The sequence below is a fragment of the Moschus berezovskii genome, chromosome 1, assembly GCF_049115385.1.
Source record: "Moschus berezovskii isolate FMDL1 chromosome 1, NW_MosBer_1.0, whole genome shotgun sequence".
In the NCBI taxonomy this organism is placed as follows: domain Eukaryota; kingdom Metazoa; phylum Chordata; class Mammalia; order Artiodactyla; family Moschidae; genus Moschus; species Moschus berezovskii.
The window spans coordinates 119,962,277-119,987,887 of record NC_142460.1 but is presented as its reverse complement, the minus strand read 5'-3'; the positions used below and the strand labels follow the sequence as shown (position 1 = coordinate 119,987,887).

General features: G+C 34.5%; 1 protein-coding gene across 1 annotated transcript in view; it reads left to right on the top strand.

Annotated features, from left to right (window-relative positions):
- The window catches only part of SEC62 (SEC62 preprotein translocation factor), a 28,378-nt gene extending 5,203 nt beyond the window's left edge, over positions 1 to 23,175 (top strand). Inside the window, exons 2-8 of the mRNA XM_055410147.2 lie at positions 3,186 to 3,294; positions 4,297 to 4,402; positions 10,146 to 10,350; positions 10,594 to 10,686; positions 15,723 to 15,783; positions 17,629 to 17,748; positions 21,936 to 23,175. Coding sequence (XP_055266122.1) covers positions 3,186 to 3,294; positions 4,297 to 4,402; positions 10,146 to 10,350; positions 10,594 to 10,686; positions 15,723 to 15,783; positions 17,629 to 17,748; positions 21,936 to 22,405 — 1,164 coding nt within the window. The 3' untranslated portion in view covers positions 22,406 to 23,175. The remainder of the gene's footprint in view (positions 1 to 3,185; positions 3,295 to 4,296; positions 4,403 to 10,145; positions 10,351 to 10,593; positions 10,687 to 15,722; positions 15,784 to 17,628; positions 17,749 to 21,935) is intronic.
- Positions 23,176 to 25,611: the final 2,436 nt, after the last annotated feature.

Here is a 25,611-nt window from a genome sequence, read left to right as displayed (position 1 = left end):
TTTCAGCCACAGTATTTTTATACTATTCATTCAGCTTATCCTAAACTGTTCATTTTTCAGAATCTAGGTCCCTCTTCCAGGAGGGAAAAATAGCTCCCATTTTGTTCTTCTAAAATATTTTTTCTACCACTTAGTTTGAAAAATAACAGTTGTTGTTTTGGATAGTTGTAACATAATGTAGGTATTCTGCCTTAACAAATTTTTGGTATTAACTGTAGCACCCAATGGTATTTTAGGATAAACAACTCAGTAAGTATATGTTTGAACAATTTACGTTTATCACGACTTCTCCATCAGGCATATCCCAGTAACAACTTATCAGTCAATTGGATAAATCTTTAGATTGACAACAGATGTATTAACTGAGGGAAAAATTAAACATATATGGGTGTGATTATAAAATAGAATTGGTCTCTATAAAGCCAATTATACTATCTCATTATTTCCAGCTATTTATATATTATGACATTTTTGGCTGTACATTAACATACAGGATATTGTTTACTAATAGATGAGGCTTCTAGAAATTCAGTGTTACTCAGGCATAATTAAATGCTATCATTTTACATATACTAATGTATTTTTAGTGTGATTTCAAAAACCAAAATATAGAATACTTTTTAGCTTATGAGAACTATATTTTGTGAAAGTGAAAGTTGCTCAGTCTTGTCCAACTCTTTGCGACCCCATGGACTGTGTAGTCCATGGAATTCTCAAGGATACTAGAGTGGACTGGACCCCAGATTAAATAATTATGAACACTGTAGATGGTGGTGAACTTGGTAGTGTTAAAGTTTTCAGAATTTACAGTTTTTTGAGATTCTATTTTCTGTGATACTTGTTTTTATATATAAAGCTGAAAGTCTTTTATTCTTATAAATATTTGGTTTTTATTATAGTCTTCATTTGGATTGAATGGTTTGGGTTTTTAGTTTTTCTCTTTTTTTTAATTTTTATTTTATATTGGAATATAGTTGATTTACAATGCGTGGGCTTCTAATTTTTATTGTCACAAATAGTAACCCACAAATGCGGTAGTATGAGAGTATAAAAATCATGCACTGTTAATTGGCTGTTTGAAGCAGAGAAGTTGGGAAATGCAAAGGAAGAAATCCGAGAAGTAGCTGCCTGGTGACCCAACAAAAAGGGCACAGATTTTCACTTCATCTCACAAATTACTCCTCTTTAGGATAAAGTTAAAGCTGAGGCATTGTTAGTTGTCCCTTATTTTCCGCAGACGTAACTGAATTCAGACTTATTTGAAATTTGTCAAAAAACTGACGTAAATACAGATGATTTTTTTTCTTTTTTTTTTAATTTTTATTTAATAAATGATACAAAGCACAATGCCAAAAACATTAACAGTTAAAATTTCACCAAATGAAAAAATACTATAGAATGCTGCTGCTGCTGCTAAGTCGCTTCAGTCGTGACCGACTCTGTGCGACCCCATAGATGGCAGCCCACCAGGCTCCCCCGTCCCTGGGATTCTCCAGGCAAGAACACTGGAGTGGGTTGCCATTTCCTTCTCCATACACAGTTGCAAAAAGCTACATTAAGTTATTTTACAACTGCCTCAAGCTGCAAAAAGAAAAAAACCCCAATGCCATACCTAAGTTATCCCTCTCTCAAAATAGTGTTATAAACCATGAGCACCCCATCAAAAGATGGGAACTGCTTCTGTTAATTCATATATATATATATATGACTGTATCACTTTGCTCTACACCTGAAACAAACACAACACTGTAAATAAAATATAGTACAATATAAAATAAAGATTTAGATGGTTTATTTTTCCTGTTTTGTATTATTAGAATGTCTTGCCTAAAAGATAACTGTCTTTAGCATTATTTGTTCTCAGCAGTCTAGATTCTTGGCACTTCATTCTTCACTATTATTTGGCACTTTATTCATTTTAAGAAATAGACCTTCATGAAATCATTCACATTTAAATTATACGTTGCTAGAAATATTGCTTGAGTTCTTTATGTATTATGCTTAAAAATGTGAAGACAGTGCTTTTATTTTGATATTAGTAACTTACAGCAGTCAGACAACTTCTGAAAGTAAAAACATATATATATACAAATATAAATTGCTCTCATTTTCTTCAGTATATGAGCGGGGAGAATAAGTACACTGCTTTTAACTACTGTTCAGAAGGTAAGGAAATAAAAGCAAGATGGGAAATGATAAACAATGAAGTGGTAGAAAATTTGGAAGAAGGAATGGGAAAATTTTAGAAAACAGGGAAGGATCCTTTTCAAAACTCTTTGTTCACTTCCAGTAATCAGTTCTTAAAGTGAAAGTCACTCAGCCATGTCCAACATTTGTGACCCCCTGGACTGTACAGTCCATGGAATTCTCCAGGCCAGAATACTGGAGTGGCTGGCCATTCTCTTCTCCAGGGGATCTTCCCAACCCAGGGATCCAACCTAGGTCTTCTACATTGCAGGTGGATTCTTTACCAGCTGAGCCACCAGGGAAGCCCAGTCAGTTTTAAATGAGATTATAACTTACTTGTCTATTGCATTTTTATTTTTACTTTACCTCTGTTCAGAAAGGAAGAAGAAAGGCAAGGTGAGAAAGGATTCCCCAACAGTATCTAGAATTAGTAACCCTAAAAGGAAAGGGAATACAAATCTTCAGCATATCAAGTAGTATCTTGTATCTGGGACCACACTGGGACAGCTACCTTTGGTTAATTTGAGAACTCCTCCTGTGATCTCTAGTCTTTTGTTTAGGGTACATAACTTTGGCTGTTACTTAACATTTATTTATGGCACCTGTTTCTACTTACTTTGACGTTTGGCCACTCACTATTGACAGCCTCTTAATGTTTTGAATAATTGTCCTATGGCTTGTAAAAAGAGACCAGGCAAGGGTAAAGATGGACTAGTACAAAGTGGTTACCATGCTGGAAAAACAACTCAAATGCCTTGTAGCTGAGGCCAAGAAACAAGCAACTTTGGGCCCTGTCAACTTTTATTTGAAAGATGTGTAATTTTTTAAATCTCCATTCTGTCTTTTGTTTAGATTACCAGGTCTGCTCTAGAAAAAGCTTGAAAGAAAGACCTGTAGTACACTTTAAAAGATTTTCAGAAAAGATCTGTAATTTATTCTTCAGTGTATGAATGTCACAAGTAAATGATTACATTAAATTGAATATTGTTACTTTGCAGGAAGTTGGTGAACCGTCTAAAGAAGAGAAGGCTGTAGCCAAGTTTCTTCGATTCAACTGTCCAACAAAGTCCACCAATATGATGGGTCACCGGGTTGATTATTTTATTGGTAGGATTTCATATTTTAATTTATGTTAATATACATATTTTATACAGATAAATAATTTGGGGATAGGCAGATGTTTTAAAGTGCTTTGCAAGAATGAATGGTGAAGCTAGGTGAGGGGCATATGGCACATGATTATCCTATTCTTTCCTTTCATGATTAAAAATCTCAATAGTAAAAATAAAGTACTTTTTAATGACATTTGAGATATTTTTATAATAGAATAAGATTCATTTTCAGTACTAATTTTTAATCAGATAGTACATGTACTTAATGATACTTTTTACTTTTAACTCCAGCATAGAATTCAGTGTGAAACCAGTCTGTTGGAACCAAGTTGGGAGCTTTTGTTCTTCATATAATCAGAACAATTTCATTATAAGATAATATCATCTGTAGTATTACCCCATAACTTATAAGTCAATAGTTGTTGAGTTTGCCTGTCTGATCAGTTAAGACTGAATTGCAATTATCGAGAAGAAATTCCTTTATATTCTCTTTAGTGCTATGATTAATGATTTTGCTAGTCATTAAAAGTTTGAAAAATAGACACGCTGTTCTTTTCAGATCTCATCTTTTTAGCTTTTTCTATTGATACAGTAGATTGTTCACAGAACTTATTCCTTGGTGGGTAAAGCTTGGAGACAGAATTTCTCTTACTGTGGTAGAGGACGATTTTTGGTTTGTCCTGTATTTTGATTATTTGATAAGAATGATATTTGCATTTGGTTTGAACTTTTTAAAGAACATTTTCTCATTATTTTATATTGCTTGAGTTAATATTTTTAATTTATCATTTATTTCACAGCATTACTTTAAAAAGCTGCTTATCAGTATGTTTCACAAATTGAGCTATTTGTCATGATTGTGTCAGACTTAAATTTTCTGTTGAACTTGGTTTTATTTTCGCATGTTGGCATGCTAAAATTTGCCTTAAAGAGTATTATTTAGATAGACTCAAGTTCCACTGTATACTAAATTTAAAATAATTAATTTCTTCTTTAGCTTCTAAAGCAGTGGATTGCCTCTTGGATTCAAAGTGGGCAAAGGCCAAGAAAGGAGAGGAAGCTTTATTTACAACAAGGGAGTCTGTGGTTGACTACTGCAACAGGTACTCTTTATTTCTTAGTGAAGGATAATGTGAATAGTAATTTAAAAACAGTCTCCATGGTCCTAAAGCTCCTTCCCTGTTTTCATCGTTTAGTTCTATTACAACATAGCTCAAGCATGACTTTTACATGGAACTTGGATATCTTCAGTACCTCAGGAAATGCATTTATTTGGAGTTAGACCATCATATTTTTATAGTTTTTATTTGTGTTCTGTTTTAAATTTGTACATTTGCAGGCTGACTGAACTGAGGGATCAGCAATAAAAAGCATACACCAGTGCCTATCGTGAACATAGAAGTTCTTTCTTTTCTAGTGAAAACAGGTGGGGAGTCTTTTCCAAAACTTCGCCAGGGACTTCCTAATTGACCTGTTGTCCCTGTTGTTTGTGTGTCTACCCACTGAGCCATTAGCCAGGTACACTGTTCTGTTTGTTTGTGATTGCTATTGTATTCCTTGTGAAATCAAGGCACCTATGACATCTATCTTTTCTTGATTCCAAGATGAAGTATAGACAGTTCAGTAACATATTCATGTTTTTTATAGGTACTTCTTCTTCGGGAAAAATGTTTCATGGTGAATGGTGTAAAAAAAGATCCATTTTCTGGGAGTCCAGTGGTTAGGACTCTGTGTTTCCACTGCAGGGGCCACTTCGATCCCTGGTCAGGAATCTCAGATCCCTCATACCACATGATGTGGGGGCCCCCCCAAAAAAATCACTTTTCTCTTGGAAAGAAGTATGCTGGTTTTGTGTTTTCTCTCCCCCCCCACCCCAGTTTTTCCCCTTGGTTTATTTACTACTTGAACATGTTTATTAAGATGTTAGTAAATCAGATTGTTTCTGTGACAGTGAATTTTATAATTGGTGGGAATTTGACATTTTAGATTATCTTACATATTTAGTAGGGAGATACACATAGCATTTACTAATATATTGACTAATGGCATTTAAAGTGGCAGCCACATTTTAAGTCCTCAGTCACTGAGTTGTGTCTTAGTTTTTGTGACCCCAAGGACTGTAGCCTGTTAGGCTCCTTCTGTTCGTGGAATTTTCCAGGCAAGAATAGTGAAGTGGGTTTCTATTTCCTTCTCCAGGGAATCTTCCTGACCAAGGGATCACTGAGTCTCCTGCATTGGCAGGCGGGTTCTTTACCATTGAGCCACCTGGGAAGCAGAAGCCACATGAGAACCCTCTTAAAAAACACTATGAAAAAAAAAATTTCAGTCTGTCTTCTAAAGCTGTAAAGTTGAAAATTGCTAAATGTTTCTTAAAATTCTTAGCTGCCAGGGAATTCCCTGGTGGTTCAGTGGTTAAGACTCCTCCTTTCACTGCCATGGGCCTGGGGTTCGATCCCTGATTGGGGAACTGAGATCCCATAAGCTCTGCTGCACAGCCCAAAAAAAAAATTCTTAGCTGCCAAAAACTGGAGTCATTAATGGACCTTTCAGAAACAATGAAAATTTCATTGTTGGGGCAGGGATTAGGTAACAGCAGTGCAATCACTGTTTTCCTTTGTAGCCATCTGTGTATTAGAACTCCAAGTGCGAATTTCCCTACCTGCCTCAAAATAGACTTATTTTTTATACGTAGTATAAAAAGTAGAAGATGCTATAAATGCACAAACAAAGAAGTTAAATCACTTACCCAAAGTCACAAAGCTAGTAAGTGGCGAGCCAAAATTCTAAATCCAGCCATCTGGCTTTGTAGTGTAGTCCATGCTCTTAACCACTGCACTGTACTATCTCCTCCAAAATAATGATCCATTTAATGAAGCAAAAATTAAGATGAAGGATTAACCTGTCAGTATTATTTGAATGTTAGTGCTTGCTTCGGCAGCACATACACTAAAATTTAATATAAAATCTGAGCCCAACTCTCCGAGATAAGCAGCCAATATTAATACGTTTCTCTTGGCCTTTTAGGAGACTTGATACTTTGTTATATGAGAAGCAAAAAAAAAAAAACCTTGAGTATGGAGATGGTTCTAGCAATACAGTCACTTTTTGTTGTATATGTTATTCCCAATCATATCAAGCTTTTTGTGTCCTTTTTGCACTAAGATAGAGAAGCATAAATTTTTCAAAACCACTTCAGATAATAACCATAGAGACCTCATGATGACCAGCCTTCATGGGTTCCTGACTGACTACAGGCAAAACCACAGAGAGACACTAGTCCCGTCTCATTCTCTGAAGTGTGCTTGAAGGAAGTTGAGGAAAAACAAAAGAAAACAGTAAACTGTAGTATGATACACAAAACAGTCTTTTCTAATATGCTCCATGCCTCTTCATGGCCTGTTTCAAGTACAGACTCTTAAATCTTGTACCTAGTGTCATCCTAACCTTCCTGTGACTTTGCATCTCCAACCCCCCAGTCCACTAATGTCCTTTTCACTCTTATTCATATACCACACTCATTCTCTTTTCTGGTCTTTTTTTTGGTAATAACCTACCACTTTCCCCACGTGGTTCTATTCTGCCTGCCTCTTAAGTCCCCCACATTCCATCTCTACCATTTAGTATTCCCCAAATCCTCTGGCTTACATTAATATTCCACAGAATTTATAAAGGTAATATCATGCAGTTTGGTCCTTAACTGTTTAAATAGATCTGTTACATGTGTGTGTGGTTTTTTTTTTTTTATTTCTTGCCTACTAAATCTGAAGGCAGCTGGAGGACTGTTTTATACTTTACTGTAACTCCACAGCAGTTAGCTCAATGTGGGCATTTAATAAAACCTCACCCTTGTTAGATAAGTTAAAGTCCTAAACACATGTCTGGCACTTAATAAACATTTATTAAACGTGGGAAAAAATTAAAAGGTGAAGAAAAGTAATAAGCAGTTTAGTAACATTTTGCCGGCTGTTTTTAATCCATTTGTTTATTCTACAAATACTTATCAAATATCTATTATAGGCCAGGCCTCAGGAATACAAAGATAACTGTGACTTGGTTCTTGCCTCCAAAGCACATAGTGTGGTCTGTTAGAGAAGATTTGTGACTAATTACAATACAGTGTGTTCTGTAAGAAAGAAAGGAGGAAACTTCAAGAATAGCCTCACAGAGAAAATGTTTTAATAAAATTTTGAAACATAAAATAGGTGATTACCCAGCAGACAATAGGGGAGTGGACATTTGATCCTGGCAGAGGGCATAGAACATCCTGAGTTAGGAAAGTAGTCTGAAAATGTCAGTTTATGTAGCTGATTTATTCTGTATGGTGTATTTAAAGCTAAATAAATTGAGGCACTGATTTTATTACAATAGTGTCATCTCATTTTTTGAGGCATACGGTGAATTGAAGTAGACATTCTCTATCAAGAATAAGTCAATGATTCTACTTATTAATGAATGGAATGAGGGTATAATGTAATGATTTATAAACCACATATGTTTTCTCTATTATATGAAATGATTTCACTACAGCACTAGTGATGGCTAACATTGAGAACATGCATTCCAGGCACCATGGTAAACAGTCTGTATGCTTCTCATTTAGTTCTAGAAACCCCTATGAAATAGTTACCCCATTTTAGAAATATAGTAAAATTAAGTAACTTCCCCTATACCGTATAGCTAATTAAGTGGTAGAGGTAATATTTGAACCCATCTACCTGAATGTAAATTTCTCATTACCAATTTGATTGGTTAATAATCTTACTTTTCTCTCATGGAGTGGAACAGCTGTGCAGAAGTAACAGAATCAGATGTTCCTGCTGATTCTGCCCTTTTCTGTAACTGCTTGTCAAGGGAAGAATTGTTTTTTCTCCTAAAGTTCTGTGGTTTATTTTTATAATTATTTATTAAGAACTTTTTTTTTTCACTAAAGCAAAGGAAACTTTGAGAATGCAAAGAAAGCAAAGAAATTTGAGAAAACTTTGAAAATGATGCAGAAGAAAATCCAAATTACTAATGATGTTGCCTCAGGAATAATTACATTACCATTTGAGACTATATATTCAAGTATCTATATGTATACACATGTACTCTTAATATATGAAGAGCTATAATATGAACTGTAGTATGAAATGCTGCTCTTTAATTAACATACAGTGAGTAAGATGTATTTTCATTTTCATACTAAATTGTAATGAGTGATCTTGATAGAAAATTTGGAAATTATATAAGTGAAAAAGAAATTAGAATATTTTCATTATAAATTTTTGTAAGAAAGTCTGAAGTAGAATGAAAATTAAAGATTCCCCCCTTATTCAAATACTCACCACTACTCTTAAATCTCACTTTCTGCTCATAAGTAGTTAATTATTAAGGGTCTCATTTCAAATTTTTACTTGTGTACATATATGTGTATATGTAAACATATTCATATGTGTAGTAGATATTAACGCTAGATTCTTTGGGGACATTTCACACACTCGCACAATTGTATGCTATATAGCTCTTCTGAACAAGAAAAAGTCCAAATGAGGAGACCTAGAAATTAGCTTTTTGACAGTGTTCTTGGGATGGTCCTAATTGGGCAGCAGAAAGAAGCCCAGCCAAGCAGGTCAAAACACAGGTAGGCACAACATAATGATCAGAAATAAGTGGTATTTGGCCAGGAAGGAAGCGTCTAGTTAGCAAGTGGTATGATGTGTTGGAGCAGGCACCAGTGGAGGTAGAAAGGTGGATAGTTACCATTAACAGGCCGAGCTGATGGCAGTGAAACCTAGCTTCTAGGTTGTGTTTTGATAGTTATCCTTTATCAAGACAGTAATGAAGGAACAAATGAGGAACTCTGAAACTGGAACATAATATTTGAAAAGGTTTTCTTTTAGATGATAAAAATAAGCGTAACCCAGTTGCTTGAGTTGGAGAAGGAAATGGCAACCCACTCCAGTGTTCTTGCCTGGAGAATCCCAGGGATGGCGGAGCCTCGTGGGCTGCCGTCTATGGGGTCACACAGAGTCGGACACGACTGAAGTGACTTAACAGCAGTAGTTGCTTGAGTAGGATTAGAAAAGATTGAGTCAACCAAGGTTGACTTAATTTGGTCTCAGCTGAGCTTCCAAACTCGTCAGATAAGAAAAGGAACAACAGCAGCAAAAAAGAACAAAGCAAGCATCTCACTCTTAAGTTTATAACAAATATAACATGAATTGTATTAGAAGAAAAATTGCTGTGGATAGGATAACAGAATGTGTTGAGAGAAACACATAGTGTTGTCTTGCCAAATATTTTGTACAATTTTTATCTTGATACTGTGAAGAATTGTTTTCAGAGTTCAGAAATCTCAGCATATTTAATTATTCATTGTTTAACTGAAGATACTTCATTGTAGTGGCAGGCTGAATAGTGAGGTACGTGGAGAGAAGAAAATAACATCAAGAAAGATATTCGAAGACACAATTTGGATCAACAGATTATGGGCACGTTTTTAATCTATTAACATTTAACTGTTTTATTTATTTTCCCCATATATTTATATTCCACTTATGTCCACTGTTGAATTTGAGACTTAACTTTTAATAAAGCAGAATTTTGATTACTCCTTATGAACCTAAAGAAAAACTTAAGGAATCTCATTAAATTATATAGTTGAAAATTAGATTTCATATAATCAGGTTGACTGGACAAGTTTTCGAATAGACTGTTTTTCCATGGCCTTACTAGTTGTAATTTTTCTTGTGAGTTGCCAGTGTATGTCTTTCTTTGTTCACTTTATTCAGGTCTTGATATTTTTGCTTTTCAGTGTACATCTACATAATGAATAGGGAATATAATGTCATACCTTTTTTTTTAAAGGCTTTTAAAGAAGCAGTTTTTTCATCGGGCACTAAAAGTAATGAAAATGAAGTATGAGAAAGACATAAAAAAAGAAAAAGAAAAAGGAAAAGCTGAAAGTGGAAAAGAAGAAGATAAAAAGAGCAAGAAAGAAAATCTAAAGGATGAAAAGACAAAAAAGGAAAAAGAAAAAAAAAAAGATGGTGAAAAGGAAGAATCCAAAAAGGTGATTTCAACTAAAATTAAGTAAAAATAAAAAGTTTATTACATGCATATTATCACTACTGGTATATCAAGACTTTTAAAATCTTATGCAGTAACCATTTAAACCATATTAGGGTTTTTATAAATACCATGATTGAGAATTTTGATTTCTGTGTCTCATATAGTAAAACTTTTATATGAATGTCATATTCCTTTTTGCTTGTTTGTAAATACTTTTTCTACTATTCAACTTGTTATTTAATAGGAGGAAACTCCTGGAACTCCCAAAAAGAAGGAAACCAAGAAAAAATTCAAGCTTGAGCCCCATGATGATCAAGTTTTTCTGGATGGAAATGAGGTGAGAGTATCTACTAAAAGTAGAAATCCAATTTTCCATAGGAGTTTTTAGAATTATCTTTGATGCTTTCACTAAGAAAAGAAGTAATTTAGATAAATTTAACCATGTAGATATAAAATCTACCCTTTTTAAAAATGAATTTCTCTGAATTTAAATTTATAAAAAATTTATTAAATCAAAAGTATATTGTCTATGATAGGTGGAAAACATGAAATAACAGTGACTTAAGACGGATTCTTATTTCTCTCTTATTAATGAAACCTGATGGTAAACAGATAGAGCAGCTCCATGGTGGATCTGAAGTTTTCTGCCTGTGTGAGGCAATTCGTAAAGATTATCTCATGGTCCAAAATGACTGCCAGCCTTACATATGCATCCAAAGGAGGGAAGGAAAGTGAGGGACATGCTTCTTTTTTAGGATACTATCCAGAAAACTGACAGTTTCATTTCTGCATGGATTCCACTGGCCAGAACCTACTCACATCGTCATGCCTTCCTGCAGTAAAGTCTTAGAAACATGATTTTTATACTTGGTGATCCTTTGCCCAGTAAAATACAGAGTTTCCATTACAATCAAAAGGAGAAGAAGCAGAGTGGTTAATGAGGAACACATACTGGTTTCTGTCTCTCACAGTCAGACACATTATTATAAGGGTCTAAAATTTTCAACATTACTTGATGCTTTACTCAAAGTCATTTTAATGTATTTAATAGAATGTTTGTGTGGTGGTAGCCTTCCATGAAGACCATTTAATTTAGTCATTTAACCATTACAAAAACATTTAGTTATATACTAGCCATTGAGTTGTGAATTTCTTTCTGTGCTTAATACAAAGGTAGTATAAATTTAAAAAGCAGTGGTTCTTGGAGCTGTGAGCTTGAAATTCTGGGAAGGCTTTTCAGAAAACATTGTGCACTAGGCTCATTCCAGACTTAGTTGCATGAGGATCTCTAGGCTGGAATCTAGAGTGTGTATGTGTGTGTGTTTGTATTACATTTTCCTGGGTGATTCTGATGTGAAGCCCTGTTTAAGAACCAATGTAATAGAAGGCCACAGGTCTTTCTTAATGTGAAAGCTCAAATGCCTTCAGTTAAACATCAGGTTAACTCTATGCCAAGTCAGTTTTATAGGTGCTGGGAATAGCATGATAAAAAGATAAAATTCTCTTCTTGAAAACTCTTAGTCTAGCAAGCATACAAACCGGACATACCTCATTTTGTTGTGCTTAAGAGATAAAGTGTTTTGGCAGTGGGTTTTGTTTTGGTGTTTGTTGTTTGTTTGTTTTACAAGTTGAAGATTTACAGGAGCCCTACATTGCATGAGTCTATCCACTTCATCTTCACAACACCATTTGCTTACTTTGTATGGGTCACATTTTGGTGTTTCTCACAATATTTCAAATTCTCTTCCAGCAAAAAAAAAAATGACTCACTGAAGGCTCTGATGATGGTTAGCATTTTTTAGCAATAAGGTATTTTTTACTTAGGGTATGTACATTGCTTTCTTAGACATGATGCTATTGTACACTTAACATTGACTATAGTATAATGTAAATGTAACTTTCACATGCACTGGGAAAACCAAAAAATAAAAAATTGTATTATTACAGTATTATTGGAGCTAATCTTGCAATATCTGAAGTATGCCTGTACTGTATTATGACATGGATAGTATTATGATGGGAGAATACCAATCAGGGATGGTTAACCTAATCAAAAGAGGATTAAGGATGGTCTGGAGACCCTGGACACTTGAGCTGAGCCTTGAAGGATGACTGGCAGATTGCCAGGTGCACTGCAAAGGAGTTAGAGGCCTGTTAAACAAAGGAAGCGGCCTGAGCAAAAGCTTGGGTGCTTGCATTCCCAAAAAGGCTAAGGTTTTATTCTGTACAAAGGAGTATGCTTTTAAACTTTAAAAAAAAATTTATCTATTTTTTAGTTGAAGGGTAATTGCTTTACAGAATTTTGTTGTTTTCTGTCAAACCTCAACATGAATTATTCGTAGGTACACATATATTCCCTCCCTCTTTAACCTCCCTCCCATCACTTTCCCCATCCCACCCCTCTAGGTTGATACAGAGCCCCCTTTGGGTTTCCTGAGCCATACAGCAAATTCCCGTTAGCTGTCTAATTTACATATGGTGATGTCAGTTTCCATGTTACTCTCTCCATACATCTCACCCTCTCTTCCCCTCTCCCCATGTCCATAAGGCTGTTCTCTAGTTCTGTTTCTCCATTGCTGCCCTGCAAATTCTTTGGTACCATCTTTCTAGATTCCATATATATGGATTAGTATACAATATTTATCTTTTTCTTTCTGACTAACTTCACTCTGTATAATAGGCTCTAGGTTTATCCACCTTATTAGAACAGACTCAAATGCATTCCTTTTTATGGCTGAGTAATATTCCATTGTGTATATGTACCACAACTTCTTTATCCACTCATCTGTCGATGGACATCTAGGTTGCGTCCATGTTGTAGCTGTTGTAAATAGTGCTGCCACAAATATAGGGGTATATATGTCTTTCTCAATTTTGGTTTCCTCAGGGTATATGCCTAGGAATGGGATTGCTGGGTCATATGGTGGTTTTATTCCTAGTTTTTTAAGGAATCTCCATACTGGACCATACATTCTCCATACTGGACCAATTTACATCCCTACCAACAGTGCACAAGAGTTCCCTTTTCGTCACATCCTTTCCAGCATCTATTGTTTGTAGATTTTTTGATTATGGCCATTCTGACTGGTGTGAAGTGGTACCACATTGTAGTTTTGATTTGCATTTCTCAATAATGAGCAGTATTGAGCATGTGTTAGCCATCTGTCTTCTTTGGAGAAATGTCTGTTTAGGTCTTTTTCCCACTTTTTGATTGGGTTGTTTGTTTTTCTGGTATTGAGTTGTATAAGCTGCTTGTATGTTTTGGAGATTAATCCTTTGTCAGTTGCTTCATTTGCTATTATTTTCTTCCATTCTGAGCATTGTCTTTTTACCTTGCTTATAGTTTCCTTTGCTATGCAAAAGCTTTTAAGTTTAACCAGGTCCCACTTGCTTACTTTTGTTTTTATTTCCATTATTCTAGGAGGTGGGTCATAGAGGATCTTGCTTTGATTTGTTTCATTAAATGTTCTGCCTGTGTTTTCCTCTTAAGAGTTTTATGTTTCTGGTCTTACATTTAGGTCTTTAATCCATTTCAAGTTTATCTTTGTGTATGGTGTGAGGAAGTGTTCTAATTTCATTCTTTTACATGTAGCTGTCCAGTTTTCCCAGCACCACTTATTGAAGAGGCTGTCTTTGCCCCATTGTGTATCCTTGCCTCCTTTATCAAAAATAAGGAACCCATAGGTGCATGGGTTTATTTCTGGGCTTTCTATCTTGTTCCATTGGTTTATATTTCTGTTTTTGTGCCAGTACCATACTGTCTTGATGACTATAGCTTTGTAGTATAATTTGAAGTCAGGAAGCTTGATTCTTCCAGCTCCATTCTTCTTTCTCAAGGCTTCTTTGGCTATTCGAAAATTACTAGAGCTAATCAGTGAATTTAGCGAAGTTGCTGGATACAAAATCAATACACAGAGATCACTTGCATTCCTATATACTAACAATGAAAAATCAGAAAGAGAAGTTAAGGAATCAATCCCATTCACCATTGCAACAAAAAGAATAAAATATTTAGGAATAAATCTACCTAAGGAGACAAAAGAACTATATACGGAAAATTATAAGACACTGGTGAAAGAAATCAAAGATAACATAAATATATGGAGAGATAGTCCATGTTCCTGGGTAGGAAGAATCAATATTGTGTGACCTTACTACCAGATGCAGTCAGTCTACAGATTCAATGCTATCCCTATCAAATTACCAATGGCATTTTTCACAGAACTAGAACAAAAAATTTCACAATTCATATGGAAACACAAAAGACCCTGAATAGCCAAAGCAGTCTTGAGAAAGAATGGAGCTGGAGGAATCAAACTTTTAAAGATGAGAAATGTCTTTTGAAATTTGTTTCTTTAGCGTGCTAAATGGCAGAAGTGACATCTGTAGATCTGATTTCCAGTATAAATATGCAGAGTTAAAAAAGAAGATTGTTGGAACCAGATCAAAAAGACAGTAACAAAGAACTTTGGTCAAAATAGAACCAGGAAATGGAAGAGTACTGTTATTTATAAAAACCAAGAGGATAAAACTAAGAGTTTTATGGTTGATGAACAGAATTCTAATTATTCCAAATGAAATTTCTGTTGTATAAGCTTAGAGCTTAAGTTGCTCAGTCGTGTCCGACTCTTTGCAACCCCATGGACTGTAGCCTACCAGGCTCCTCTGTCCATGGGATTCTCCAGGCAAAGAGTACTGGAGTGGGTTGCCATTGCCTTCTCCAGGAGATCTTCCCAACCCAGGGATCAAACCTGGGTCTTCCGCATTGTAGGCAGACGCTTCACCATCTGAGCCACCAGGGAAGCTTTTAAAGCAGTGGTTCCCAGCTTTGGGGCTGCAGACCCTTTGTGGGGAGCTGGCAATAATATTATTGCAGAGAGTCATAGAATCTTTTATGTTCACTGAGCATAATCTTTAGTAATGGTCCTTTGCATCTCATCAGTTGGCGAGAACAGGGTAGAATTGAGAGCTGATGGGTCTGTCATAGGGCCTGACTACAATCTGTCTTAACTTGCTTTTTGATTGATTCTACTGTGCTCATGTCTATATACATCATTACCTTAGGGACAGAAGGCTGTACAGTTGCTGGTCTTTAAGTTGAATAAGTAATGGTTAAGTAATGGTTTGCACCCAGGAGTAAATTGTTAAAAACATGCAAGTGCATGAAAGTGTACTTAATTGCATTACCTAATTTATAGTTTTAAAAATAATTTTCTAACTGAATAGATACCCAAAAAACCACTGCTACTAAAGGAAAGGTCTTTGAAATTTGTTTAATTTTTAAGTAGTTCTTATGTGTTAATAGGTGGGAACTAACTGTTGCTGTAATGTGATCTTAGAACTTTAAGCACTGGAGTTTCTTGATTCTTCTAGGTATTTGTGTGGATCTATGACCCAGTTCACTTTAAAACATTTGTCATGGGATTAATTCTTGGTAAGTACACTCTAAAATTTAGAAAGGAAAGTAAACAATACAGAAGTCAGAAAGAAAATGTTTAACATCAAATAGCTTTTTTTTTTTTAAGTAAATTTTAAATAAAGCCAGAATATAAATGATAAACTGAGGAAAATATTTGCACTACCTTAAAGCAAAGATCTTTAAGAAATTAACAGCCTGCTAGAAAAATGGTAAAAGTATCTCACAGATAAAGAAATACAGTGACCAATAATTGTTAGTGATAATTAATCACCCTCATGTTAAATACAGATTAAAACAATAGCAGTTATCAAGAGGACTGTAAAGTGGAATAGTACCTACTATTAATGAAGGTCCAACACTTAAGAAAAACCACTACTATACTCCAATAGCTGTTGGTATGTTCATTGTTTTATTTTTTATGGAGAGAAGTTTGATAATACCTTTGAAATTTTAAATGTATACACACTGACCCAAGTGTTCTGTTTCTAGGAATTTATCCCATGGCTGTTCGTAGTAATGGAGTTGCATAAAGTGTCTGTTCAGAAATATGCTTTGACATTTAATTCAAATCCTTCAGACTGTAGTTAGAAGGATAATTAGCAAATATCTTTCAAGTTTTAAACACCTTACTTTGTAACCTAATAGTTAAACTTCAAGGAATTTATCCTGTAGCTTGATCAGTTGCACACATGGGCATTGGTAATTGTTGCCCTCTTGTCAGTAATAGGTTAAAGCTAGAAACAATTCAAGTCCCTCAATAGGAGGATGGTGAATAAATTACAGTACAAATACATGCCAGAATATCATGCAACTTTGAAAGAATTAGATAGGGTGTACTTGCAGAAGGATATCTAGAATATATTAAATGAAAATTGTGAAAGAGAATATTGTAAACTCGTTTTTGAAAAAAAAAATCTGACTAGTTTTAATTGTATACAGGCAGTTTCTGGGCATACAAATAAGAAACAATAGTAGTTAATCTCTGGGGAGTGGACCAAGAATTGGGTAAAGACTTCACATTATACTTTCTGGTTTATTTTTAATTGTTTTTTCCTTTATTGTTTTATTTATTACCATAGGTGTGTGTTATTCCTGTGAATTTGGTTGAGGGTAGGGGTAGAGAATGATTTAACAAGTAGAAAAAAATAGATAGCAGTTGAACAAATTTGATCAATATGTTATCATAGCATCCCATTCAAAATAATAAATCCAACCCTTAGCTTGTAAATGAAATAGCTAGAATTTGAATCCTGGTTTCTCTTGCTGTAAACACCTAAATACCAGTCATTCTTTTGGTTATTCCATGTGGTCGCACTGTACTTAGGGAAAAAAACCGGAGATGCTTGTATATGGTTTCCCTATCACCAAAAATTATCTGTATCAGAATCCTCTGGTGAGCTTTTCATTCAGTAGATGACAGCGTTTCACCCCAGAACCAATCTCCAGGGAGGGATCTTTGGAATCATTTTTGGTTAGTTTTGTTGGTTAGTTATTTCTTTAAGCATCCCTTTTTGGTAGACCGATATCTTATAGTTAAAAATGAAGTTGAAAACAGCAGCAGTTGATCATTTAAGGAGCTAACAGTTTCACTTAGACAGCACTTTTCTAATTATATATAATTTATACTAGAGAAATCTTGACCTAATATGAGAATAGTAGTTAAAAGGTTAGGTTGAACTATGCAGTGATTGATAACTGAGTGTTTTATATGTTTCAATAAGTTTATGTTTTAATTCTCCCCCTAAGGATATGTATATTCATGTATATGTATATTCATGTATATTCCGTTGTCTTGGCAACTGAGCCATTTAAAATTTTAATCTAAAGTTTCTATGTGTAACTTTTCATCTCTTGTTCCAGTGATTGCAGTGATAGCAGCCACCCTCTTCCCTCTTTGGCCAGCAGAAATGAGAGTAGGTGTTTATTACCTCAGTGTGGGTGCAGGCTGTTTTGTAGCCAGCATTCTTCTCCTTGCTGTTGGTAAGTATTGTTACTAGAAAGACTGACCTCAGTAAGAGGTAGCTGTTGAGCAGTTTGGACTGTAATCTGGTGCTTCAGTAAAACTTAATAGCCAAATTAATGTAGGTGAATTAAGAAGTATATGGGCCTACTTTTTTGGTCATATCCCAAAACTTACTCAGGCTTCAAGTAGTATATATGTTTAATTAGATTTACTCTGTGTGATGAAGGGATTTAATATGTCTTAATCTGCAAATGGGCTTCCCTGGTGCCAGTGCAGGAGATGCAGGTTTGATCCCTGGGTCGGGAAGATCCCCAGGAGAAGAAAACGGCAACCCACTCCAAGAAATTTCTGGAAATCCCTGCCTGGAAAATCCCATGGACAGCCTGGCAGGCTGTAGTCCATGGGCTTGCAAAAGAGTCAGACATGACTTAGCAACTAAACAAGAGTCTGCAAATAAGATATGCTTTAAAATTTAGCTGCCATAAGGACTTTAATATTTTTATGGTGATTGGTCATTTAACAGACTGTACTTTCAGTAAACTTTTTTTTTTACTTACGACAAATGAAACTTGTATTAAACATTTACATTTTATATAGTAAATGATTATAAACAATTGATTTACCATTTTTAGGAAAAATCAGTTTGTACCATGGACCAAAATAAGTTCTTGATGCATTAACAAGTTTTTAAATCCTTTTTTAAGAAAATATAAATAATGTTATTTTACTTTTCTGAATGATTAGGGGCTTTCGTAGTTAAAAATAAAGCATTATAAAAATAATCCAATCCAATTCAAGAGGAAATTAAAAACAAATGATTAATAAATATATGAAAAATGCCTATCACTAGATGTCACATAATTAAGATAATGACGTGTTTCTGGCTTATATAATTAGGAAGATTTTTTTTGAAATAGAAATACTCAATGCCAGGAAGGATTTGACTATAAGGAAATACACCTATATATATATATACCTAAGTATAAATGGTGGTGGTAGTTATGAGTGATTTTAGGATTCTTATTTACATTTGTCTGTATTTTTTACAATGACCATGTTATTTAATATGAGGAAAAAAAGCAAGTATTATTTTGCTTAAAATTCTAGTCTTTGAAGATTTTTTCAAAGGATGAACTGGTCTAATTTAGTTTTGCATTTGGGAAATAGCAGTGTTTTTCTGCTTTTTTAAGCTGTTTAGTGATTTTTTTTTTCTATCATATATAATTCTTTGAATCATTGAGAGCTTATGTTGCTATATAGTAACTAAGTTCTGATTATTTTCCTCAAATGACAAATCAACTTTTCTACCAGAACATAGAAGAGGAGTACTTCATAAAAATTTTTTAAACAACTGGAATACTGATTTAATATCTGTTTTTAGAGAATAGAATTTGACCAAGATTATCTGAATGAGATGTGTGTTATTCTGAGTCTATGATATGTAATGTAGTAGATTATTATGTTTATAAAGTATTATTGCTCCAGCCCTAAGCAATAGCCCTAAGCAATTTTCCTCCATCCTGGACATCAAGGGGTCCTGATTTGGTGCTACCATCCATAGACCCCAGGGATTCGTCAAGTATTTTCATTCAGTTCATCATGTTTATGGGCCTCCATTTATGGGGGCAGTTTCTGACTCTGTGTGAAACCTTATTCATCCACTTTTCAGTTTTTCCTTCCTCTAGCCTATTCACCTTAAAAATAGCCCCTGAAGCTTCTGCATGTAACAGCACATTTGCAGGCCAAAAAATAAATGTCTAAGAGTGTGAAGCAGGTAACTAGTGGTAATGTATTACCTGCACCAAGAATAAGAAGTCATAAAATTTTATCTGCCATTTGATACACTAGTCAAGTTGATATCTGCTGATTCCCAGATCCCTGAAAATTTAGAAGCTTTTTGAAATTTTTCAGCAAAGGTTAATTTCCACTGAATAGAGTTAACCCACTTGCTTATCTTTCATTTAAACTGATATTCACAGTAATTTATGGTTTTATCTTGTTTTGCTCTTTAAAGTATTGTTTCTTCAGTAATTCTTTCTATACTTTTTCATTTTAAATATACTGGGAGTTTAAGTAGCAATGTTGTTAAACAGCCTTATCAATCAAATCAGAAAATAAATCCAACATTTTTGACTTCTCTTAGAAAATTTTGTTTCTCTTAGAAAATTCCAAATATACTTTTAAATGGTTTGATCTGTATCCTACTTATAAATTGGAGATTTAATTATATTATCTCATGCAGTATTATTTATTGGTCAAATTAAATTTGATGTTGCTTTGAATATGTATATTTAGTATTACCATTTAAAATAAGACCTCTGGCAGTTTTCTGAATATGTCACAATTAGTATAGAAATGGTTCAGTTCAGTCAGTTCAATCGCTCAGTCGTGGCTGATTTGTTTGCTACCCCATGGACTGCAGCAGGCCAGGCCATAGAAATAGTATGACAATACATATCACAGTAGTTTTTCTCATCATTCTTCTCTTTTTGCCCCTAATAATATACTAGCATATAGAGAAAAATTGTTGAAAAAAAAATAATTCTGCTACACCCAAAGGGATGCGATTTTATTTGCCACTTTAATGTTGCTTTTTCTTGGATTTCAGGCAAGATTTCAAATTATGAACTATCTGTTTTACAACCCCTCAAAACCTATTGTAACACCATAACTCTATTTGGAGAAAAAAATATGCAGCCTCATTAAGAGATGTTCATCATTTGTTTTTATCAGTGGGGTTTATTCAGATTTATTTCATAATTTCAAGCATATTTGCCTTTTCTGTTTGTATGCATAAAAGATACTGGTGTGTATACAGTCTTTCAGAATATTTATGTTCTTTTGTGAAAACAGAAACTACTGCATTATAAAAGTCAAGACAGCTATAACTATTTTGTCTGTCTGAAGCTAAATAATGGAAGTAACACGGATGAGCTTTTCTCAGACTTCATTAGAAAACAATGATAGGATTATCTGTAAAGAAAATGAAAACTAAAATGAAACCCAAGAAACCTGTCATGATTTATTAGCTCATAACATGCACATAATCGTGACCTTTAAAAAAGTAAAATCCAGACAAATCACTCAGCTCCATATATTTGATAAATTAAAGCTATATGAAATACTGGGGCTTGTGATAGTTCATTACTATAAACTTTTAAATTCTCAATTTCTCCCATTATCTAACCATTGTTGATCCCATGGACTCCTGCCAGGCTCCTTTGTCCATGAAATTCTCCAGGCAAGAATACTGAGTGGGTAGCCATTCCCTTCTCCAGGGAATCTTCCCGACCCAGGGATCAAACCCGTGTCTCCTGCATTGCAGGCAGATTATTTACCATTTGAGCCACCCCAGCCCATAGTTGTTATACTGCTATAAAAGAGTAACTTCAAACCTGTTTGTTAAACCAATCTGGATTTCATTTGCATTGTATGTTACTTAATGTTGTGAAAATGTTGTCCTTAAATAAAAAGAAATTGCTCTTAGGAAAATGTTCTCTTATTGTTCAAAAGTATTTTTACTTAGAAGACTTATCCTTTAGGCAGGGTCAGCACATGCCTTGAACTCATTATACATTTAGGGACCCGTGGAAATAATTTCATTGTCATTTCTTCTAAAATCAAAAGTAACAGTATATACATTTCTCTATAATAGTGAACCTGTGCAGGGTTATATTTGTGTTTATACCAGAATGGTTGTAAAAACATAATTTTTTATATTTTTTAATGGAGGAATTGCCTTACAAAGGCAAAAGTATCTAGGGAAGTCATAGTGCAGCCCTGCTTTCTCCTTTCTAAGGCTTCTTAGGATATCATTCATCTCTTACTTGCGTTTATTTCCTTTTTTCTTCTACCATGATTTCACACATACTTCCAGCGTCCAGTTGGCAGCTGTGCTTATTGAATTGTAACATAGCAAAGTACATAAATTATAAGTATATTCAAGAAACAGTGCCCAGATGAAAAAAACATAAAAGCACTTTTTTGAATGGCAGTGCAGCATTGTGCCCTCAAGTTCAGAGCAGAATGCCGTGTGCCCAGAATACTCTTGATAGCTGCTAGGATTTAACTGTTTATATTTAAGGTGCATGTAATATGCAAATAGGAAGACTCTGAATGTTTTCACACTTTTTCATTAACAAATATTCCCTGCTGTCTGAGTCAATGCTTGAATTATTCAATTAGAGAAATTTTTCTCCCACAGCTCGTTGCATTCTGTTTCTCATCATTTGGCTCATAACTGGAGGAAGGCACCATTTTTGGTTCTTGCCAAATCTGACTGCTGACGTGGGCTTCATTGACTCCTTCAGACCTCTGTACACACATGAATACAAAGGACCAAAAGCAGACTTAAAGAAAGATGAGAAATCTGAAACCAAAAAGCAACAGAAGTCCGACAGTGAGGAAAAGTCAGACAGTGAGAAAAAGGAAGATGAGGAGGGGAAAGTAGGACCAGGAAATCATGGAACAGAAGGCTCAGGTGGAGAACGGCATTCAGACACAGACAGCGACAGGAGGGAAGATGACCGATCCCAACACAGTAGTGGAAATGGGAATGATTTTGAAATGATCACGAAAGAGGAACTGGAACAGCAAACAGATGGGGATTGTGAAGAGGAGGAGGAAGAAGACAATGATGGAGAAACACCTAAATCTTCACATGAAAAATCATAATCTGACTAATTTTGGGACTAAATATGTGCAAGAGGTTGGATTTTCTATGTTGGCTGATCATCACAATGTACACATGACATTTGTAGCATTCTTTAAGTCCATTTACTGAAATGGATTTGACATCTAAGCAGTTATATTCAGTCCTTCATTTCATATAATACTATTATTGGTACAGTCTAAAGCCATTTATAAGTTTTATCTATTTGATAATTTTACAGTAAATAGGTCTCATTTATTTTGACAATTATCAAAGATGCACTTTCCACAATGACATTTAGATTAATGGCATTTTTGATAGTTGTATGGCTTTTTACTGTTAGACTAATCAGAATAACTAAAAGGGATAAAAATAAACACCAATATTTCAGATTAAGCATAGTTTTATAGCCATTTCACAGTTTCTTTGAGATGAAATGCTTAAACTTATTGTTCTTATTAGTTTAGCTTTCGTTGATTATTAAATTATACCAGAAAACTTATAAGATTCTAACTTAGCAGGGTTCAAAAACATTTTGTGGAAACAAGCCAACTAGTAATAATGCAGCAACACTTTTAGTTTAGCTCCAAATTCTCCTTTTCCAACTTAGGAAATCCAAATTGATCTGTACGCCTGATTCAGAATAAGATGGTCATCTCCAACAGAGGAAGGAAGCAGAATTGGCTGGAAGGTGATGGTTCTTCCCATTTCCTTGTCGTAAAGTAAAATGTATTCTGTACATAATTTACAAATAAACATTTTATTTTAATTGTTACTTATTATTTAGAAATTTTCTCAACACTTAAATTTGTACAATTAAGACCATTTAAGGGTATGTTTTTAGAGAGATGGAAGTTTTAATAACCCACAGAACATCTGTGATCTTTCTACAGCAGCTTCAGTTTTGTGCCAACATTCCATGTATTTGAATATGAGTTGAAACGATCTTTATTAAATAAGAGCAGACTTAAAGTAGCCGTTTGTACGCCTTAATGTTCATTTTGATTTATCTTAAATCTCTACATTCAGAAATGGGGTACTATATTATCAGACCAGGAGAACTGCTATGAAAGATAATTTACTGTTCTAAAATATCAATTTAAAATAAAGAGCATAAAAGAAAACATAAGAGAACTATTGGACTCATTGCTTTCAACTAGTTTTGCAGTTTGATTTCATGTCTTTCAAACCTTAGTCACAAATCTTTAGGAATATCATGTGTTTACTTATGAGCATAATCATTCCTTGAAGTTATACTCTTAACAAAATGATAGTGAATATTGAATTATTTTCCTTCAGTCACAGAGCATTTTGTAGTTGAAATAGGTGGTGTGTATAGTTCTTCATTTTTCTTTAGGCTGTTTCCCATCTAAGTGTTAGACTAAAGATTTAAATGTTTCTAAGTGTGAAAAACTACAGTTTCTGTATGCTAACACATTTTGTTAAACATGGCTTGTTTGCTTCTTTATAGTATTCCTTGTAAGTGGACAGAAATGTGGCTATTTGATGTTAATGCAGCTCTCTCAAGGCTGCAATCAGTTTAAGTTTTCTCCTAGCAAATATTCATTGATTTAAGTGCCTGGGTGTTTTTTCCTCACATTTCAGAGCTTTCCTACTCTATTTCCACAATAAGGAATGCATAATTATAACTTCTGAGCTTCTTAATCATCAGTAGCATTAATACCTATTTTGGGATATGATAATGGTACCAAAAGTGTCTTTCAGAAATAAAAGTGATTTAACCATTACTGTTGTAACAATGCCCAGGCACTCAACATTCATCCGTAAGCTCCCTATAATGTATGTACTATGTCTCGTCTTTAAGGCATTTGAAGCCTGACAGGAAAGTCAGCTTCTTATTGATATTTGTGGATTCTTAAAGAATATTAATCCAAATATTTTAAATATTTGAAGGTCCCTGGGGGAAAATGTCATTCTTAATGTGGCTAGGAAGCAAGTTAGAAATTTCAGCTCTTTTACTATTCAAAGTTACTTACTTTAAACAAAAAATCAAAGGACTGCCACTGTTATATTTCTCAAGAATAATAGATGGCTGTCTTTGTTGACTAACATCAAATATTCTTATGCCAGAGCATGGGAAATTGGTTACATTAGTCAATGGAATGGTGATTGTTTTTTTAAAAAGGACTTCAGGTTCGCTATGCTACTGTAAATAGAAGCATAAAGCTTTTGGATAATGTAGGATTTATTGTGGAGTGGGTATAAATTGGCCTAACTAATAAGCAGGATTGAATTAACCAACTGAGTCCATATAATAATGCATTTGTGATTGTAAAGTCAATGTATTAAATAGATTGTTTTTCCTTTTCCCTCCCACTGATTTCTTTAATTTTCAAGCTATATGGCCTTCTAAACAACTTAAATTGAAATAATTTGGATTTAGCTGAATACTATCAAAAAGTAATAAATTTTAATATATCATATTAAAATTATGCGCAGGTTTTAATGTTTTCCCCCTTCCTGGTTTTGCATTATGAGTGCCAATTAGTTGCTAATATAGAAATATCATCAGTGTCTTTTGTAAATTGAATTTTCTTTTTTGAATCTTTATTAGGAACTAGAAAACAACACGTATCATCATTATTCATGGTAATTAGGTTCTGTAAAGTCACCGTGTTGCGTGCTTGCTAAGTGGCTTCAGTCCTGTACTAAGTGGCTTCAGTCATGTCCAATTCTTTGCGACCCTGTGGACCGTGAGTACTAGAGTAGGTTGCCGTGTCCTTCTCTAGGGCATCTTCCTGATGCAGGGACCAAACCCACATCTCTTATATCTCCTGCATTGGCAGGCAGGTTCTTTACCACTAGCGCCACCTGGGGAGCCCATAAAGGTACCCACCAACACAGAATTAGCAAATATGGAACCGTAGCTCCTAGGGGGAATACTGGGGTTATTCTGTGAGTCCCTGGCCACATGTTTACCAACTAATCAACACATGAACTTGTTTCAGGTGTCTTTCTGTTTAGTTAACTAACATTGAATTCATGGGTCAGCAGCACCATAACTTCATGCCCAAGCCAAGTTTATCTAATACATGTGCTTCTTCCATAAGGTCTATCACTGCCGTCTAGTACTTAGACACTACACAGCATTTCAGCACTTCATTTGGGGGCCATTTTAGGGGCCATTTTAAACAGTAAAACCACCAATTAAAACCAAAAATGTAAAAACAGTGTGCTAAATAGAGCAAAGGATGCTTGTTTAAATTAC